The sequence below is a fragment of the Apteryx rowi genome, unplaced genomic scaffold (genome assembly GCF_003343035.1).
Source record: "Apteryx rowi isolate R43461 unplaced genomic scaffold, aptRow1 scaffold_323, whole genome shotgun sequence".
Lineage (NCBI taxonomy): Eukaryota > Metazoa > Chordata > Aves > Apterygiformes > Apterygidae > Apteryx > Apteryx rowi.
In genome coordinates, this window is record NW_020449675.1 from 350493 (window position 1) to 354971 (window position 4479).

Here is a 4479-nt window from a genome sequence, read left to right on the forward strand (position 1 = left end):
GAGGGGCGGCCCGGCCCCGCGGGGGGGCCTGCCGCGAGGAAGCCCGCCGCGAGGGAGGGGAGTTATCGCACTCCAAGGGTAGGCGAGCAGCTGTCTCGATTTCATTTCGATTTCGTTGCAACGATACAGTTCGCCCTCAGCAGAAAGCTCTGCTGTTACACAAAGCACAGAGGAAGTCCGCCTGTACCACCAGGAATCACAGATAAATTAAAATCCTGAAACTGATTATAAATATTACAGAGCCGAGTGAGCTAGCGTACTTGCAGCACCAAAGGCCAGTATCTAACACAAATTAAAACATAGTAACTGGAAAAGGATTCGTCCCACACATACATTTGCTAAAGCAATTAACACGCCTGCTGTAAAACACCAGGCTACTGGTACCCTGATGTTTGCACACAAGCTTCAAAAAGGAGCTCTGGGATTCTTGCACAAAGCAACCTGAATGTCAGTCCCATCACCTGGCAGCCTGGAGAACATCACCATTCCTGTGGACTTCCGGAGCCACTAGTTTAGAAGGTACACATTCACAGGCACCTGTGGCTCAGCAGAATTTGCCCCCAATTTTCTTGTACATTCACATTGGGAAAAGCAAATCACTCACTCCCAGGCAAACCATCAAGCCTAAGCAGCCAATGCACTGCAGCCAAGCATCCATCAGATTGCCTTACTCTTCCTGCGAGAGGTGTCTCACAGTGTCATCATTTAGATCACAGATTTAAGAAATGATCATGCAGATACAGCACAGGAGTTAGCTGCACTGTATTCTGAGGGGCCTTCTCCCTTGGACAGGATTCTGGTACATTCCAGGCAGCCAGCCCAAAACATTAAATGTTTAGGGGTATCTGCTGATCAGTGAAGCAATTTTGCTATTCAGAGCTGCAGAAACAGGGCAAGGTGAGGTGCTGTACAGCCCCCAACCTCCAGCATTTTTGCATTGGCAGCCTTGTAAAACGCAGATTTCCAGCATCAAGACACTGTAAGATTACCCAAAAAGCAAATATTAATTTCAAAGAGCCAAATCTGGTTTTAAAAAAAGCCAGGCTTCTTGAGCCCAGCAGCTGCCTACTTGAGGAAAGTGGATGATGTATTTTTATTGTAGATCAAAAAGCATCTTTGATGTTTTTCAGCTGCCGGACAGCCAGGTCAACTGGGAGGTTGAACTTCAAGTTGCTCAGGCGACTGAGAATGTTGAGTGCACTCTCAAAGCCTGTGTTTGCCATGTAGCTCCATGGCTGGTAGTGAGATTGTACCAGAGCTCCAGATTTGCAGATCAAATTTACCCAGGAGACCAAGCGCTGCTCGTTTAGTGCCATGCACACTAGGGCCTTCAGTTCAGAGTCTGCACTGCGCTTGAAGGGATCATGCTCAGTGAGGACCGTGTGAATTGCTGTCAGCAGGCTCTGTTTGGGGGTAACAGCGACTCCTCCTGTCACAGGCAAGGCAAAGGACTGGGAGAGCTTACGAGCCGGAGACTCCACGAAGGCCTGTCCGTTCTTAGTGTTGTAATACTTCACAAACAGTTCCCAGGGATGCATGGTCTGCGGTGACGGTGTGAATGCAGGAATTAAGCATGCAATGGGTGCCAACACCAGGCTCATTCCTTGAGAGGAGGCATAGAGCCCATGAGCCATCAGGTCTCGTAAAGCAATGGTCAGCTCCTTCCGCACAGCTAGAGTCAGCTCATCTCTCCCTCCTAAGGGAATATCCTGCATGCTGGAGTAACTGATAACATGATCTTCCTGCTGGTGTTTCGTTGCTAGCTGCCTCACCCGGTCTACAGACAACTCCAGTTTCTTAATTAAGGGGGAATAGTCCTTGTTGGCTTGGTCCTTCTGCCAGAGGGTGCGAGGAATCTGACCAGTAGCACAACCGAACTGACTAACAGCAAATATCTGTAGCACAGCAAGCATACGACGCATGAGGTGCAGGCCTGTTTCTCGCATCTTTCTGGCATCTTCTGGATTCACTGATTAGTTAGAAAAGAGGGGGGAAAAAAAAAAGCTCTCATTAAGGAATCAACTTATCTCTGCTCGTTCATACACACAAAAGGAGTACAAGTGTCTGTTCCTCCTCCACCAGAGATTCTGCTTCTCCTTAGGAGTTTCTGGCAGCAGAACTGATGCTGCCTTTTCCAGTTTCATAGCACTGAGGCCAACCAAAAAACAAAGTACAAAACATTGCATGGCCCATTCTCAACAATCAGGTCTGTCTTAAATCCTACAACAGGGAAGAAATCCCACACCAGCTTTTCCAGCAGGGACATGCAATCAAATCAAAGCCTTTGCTGAAGGAGACCACTGGCTACTTTCAAGAAGCTCCTTGTCTCAGTAGGCCAATATCCTCTTCTTACTCCTGAGACCATTACTAAATAAAGAATGGCCACACGGGGTAAGACCTGAAGTCCATCCAGCCCAGCATTCTGTCTCTGACTAGAGACAGATGCCTAAGATTATAAAAGGTAAAGGTATAGTAGCATTTCCTCCAGTATATTCTGCTAGCTCAACAAATTCATATGATAGGTAAAGTCTCAAATTACAGTGAGCACTGGATCCATCCAGGGATTAGGAAAGAGTAGAAATTAACAGCCAGAAAAAAAAGCAAAGCAATATAAAGTGACTAGGTGCCAGTTCATGCTAGCTGAACAGCAAATGAATGGCAGGAGGAGCAGTGCTGAGAGCTCAGAGCCAAGCAGGGCCCACCTCTATTTCCAGAAGATCGTGTATTTGGTTTGTAGGAGCTACTGCCATCTTTTCTGCCTGAACATTCACAGTGTCCATCTTCTGCCTTACCAGAGCTTCCAACTTCATCTAGAAGAAGAAATCCACACTATTATTTCACACTGCTGTGAATGTAGACTGCATACCCCAAGTGTTAAGGTCAATATTCCCTTAAACCTCTCTACACCTTGCCAGTCAGTCTCAAGTTCTCCTCACCATCATCTTAGAGATCTGTACTTCCCCATGACCCAGAAAACCTTCCCATGTCCTCTGATGTCTGTGACCTCCCACCTCATAACTATGTCGGGGAATTACAAAGCAATTTCATTTGTTTGTCTAAATATAACTCAGCACTGACCCTGAATGAAATTGATGAACATTTCAAGATCCCTTATTTGTGTCTTGAGTTGTTCCACCAGCTGCTCCTTCACCCTGGCTGGATTAACAATTTGCGCTATGGCAGCATCCACACGCTGTCGCAGCTCCTCTGGAGAGAGTGTTGCAATATCTTCATTCAAGTCCATGTCCAGCTTCTTTATTAATTCATCTATAATCATCTGCAAAACACTACAGTGAGCAGCACAATCTCATCATGTGGCCCATGAGCTCCAAAATACTCCTTTACCCATTCATATTTTGCAAACAGGCCAACCTTTGTTGCACACAGAAATTTGTGACAGATGATGTGGGTCAGGTTTATGCACGCAGACTAACTACTCATACTGTATTACAGCTGCCAGCAAGAAATAAGGACCAAACCCTACAGTCTATAAGAGGTTCATGAATGCTAAGAAAGGACACCAGCAGAAGGACATAGGGGGCCTCACCCGCTGTCTTTCCATAACCACAGACTGTGGCAGAGAATCATAGCTGCCCTCTTGGTAAGCAAATGTCTCCAGGTCATCCAGCTGTGTCTTTAGCTGCAGGATCAGCTCTCTCTGCTTTTCCTTCTGGGCCTCAATTCGTTCCTGCTTCTCTCGCTCACTCTGAAACAAAGTTTTTGGCAAATAAGAGTGAACATTTACCATCATAGGCAAGCCTAGAGGACAGGATCATGGTATAAGGACTGTTTGCTTCAGCTCATGCACTTAACTAGCAAACACTGTGTGTTATTCCTGACAAAAAGATTTGCTTATACATCAAGGCTCTAGAGGTACCAGTCACATCACTTCATCTTACAAGGGAAGGGTGTCTTTGGACCTCCTGTACCCATTGTGCCATCCCACAAAGCCGAAATCCAGGAAGCACTGGTCTAGGCAGCAAAATTACGGTCATGTTTCAAGGAGCTTCTGAGATACTACTACATTTCAGAGTGAAGCAGTAACACAAAAAGCAAGGTTTAAACGCATGCCCCCAAGAGCTGGCTCCAAGCAGTTGGAGACCTGCACGCATATACAACAGGACATCACACAGACCTGCCTCCAAACCCTGCTCCTGGAGCCCACTGCCTGCCCTGCCACCCAGTGAGCTCCAGCAGCGTCGTGGGGAGAAGCGGCCACAACGACCCCTCCTTGCTTCAGCCACCAGACTTTCCCACCACATAGCACAACTGCAAAGAGCATCACCGTTACAGCTACGGGAGAGTTAGGCAGGTCGAAAGCACTTACCAGCCCCTGCAGGCAGAAAGCATGGGAGGGAAAGGCACCGAATTACGCTGTTTGAAACATAACCGTGCTTTCTTTCGCTTAAGCGAGCGCCACCGTTCTGCGGGCACCGGGCCCCCAGAGAGGCCGCGAGGAGCGGGAGCGCGCCCCGGGCC

The 4479-nt window shown here is 47.6% G+C and overlaps 2 protein-coding genes across 3 annotated transcripts in view; one reads left to right on the forward strand and one right to left on the reverse strand.

Moving 5' to 3' along the window:
• Positions 1-79: 79 nt before the first annotated feature.
• Positions 80-4427, reverse strand: RUNDC1 (RUN domain containing 1). Of its 2 annotated transcripts, none has more exons than XM_026071299.1 (4): positions 3548-4427; positions 3079-3277; positions 2703-2810; positions 80-1969 (listed from the first exon to the last, which is right to left on the reverse strand). In XM_026071299.1, exons 1-4 carry the CDS (start codon positions 3749-3751, stop codon positions 1104-1106), a joined length of 1377 nt encoding a protein of 458 aa, XP_025927084.1. In that variant the 5' UTR covers positions 3752-4427; the 3' UTR covers positions 80-1103. The 2 variants fall into 2 exon arrangements, with proteins under 2 accessions (XP_025927084.1, XP_025927085.1); XM_026071300.1 differs by having other exon boundaries at positions 3079-3287; positions 3548-3633.
• LOC112968694 (alanyl-tRNA editing protein Aarsd1-like) overlaps positions 3994-4479 on the forward strand; it is a 10341-nt gene continuing 9855 nt past the window's right edge. Inside the window, exon 1 of the mRNA XM_026071186.1 lies at positions 3994-4032. Within this exon, the coding sequence (XP_025926971.1) occupies positions 3994-4032 (39 nt within the window). The remainder of the gene's footprint in view (positions 4033-4479) is intronic.

Bases quoted from the DNA above. Each gene is read 5' to 3' on its own strand.
- RUNDC1 (XM_026071299.1), bottom strand. From the start codon at position 3,751: ATGATGGTAAATGTTCACTCTTATTTGCCAAAAACTTTGTTTCAGAGT. The intron at 2,811-3,078 runs GTCAGTGCTGAG...TTCTTCTTCTAG, and splicing joins GTTCATCAATTTCATTCAGG to ATGAAGTTGGAAGCTCTGGT. The intron at 1,970-2,702 runs GTGGGCCCTGCT...CTAACTAATCAG, and splicing joins ACGATCTTCTGGAAATAGAG to TGAATCCAGAAGATGCCAGA.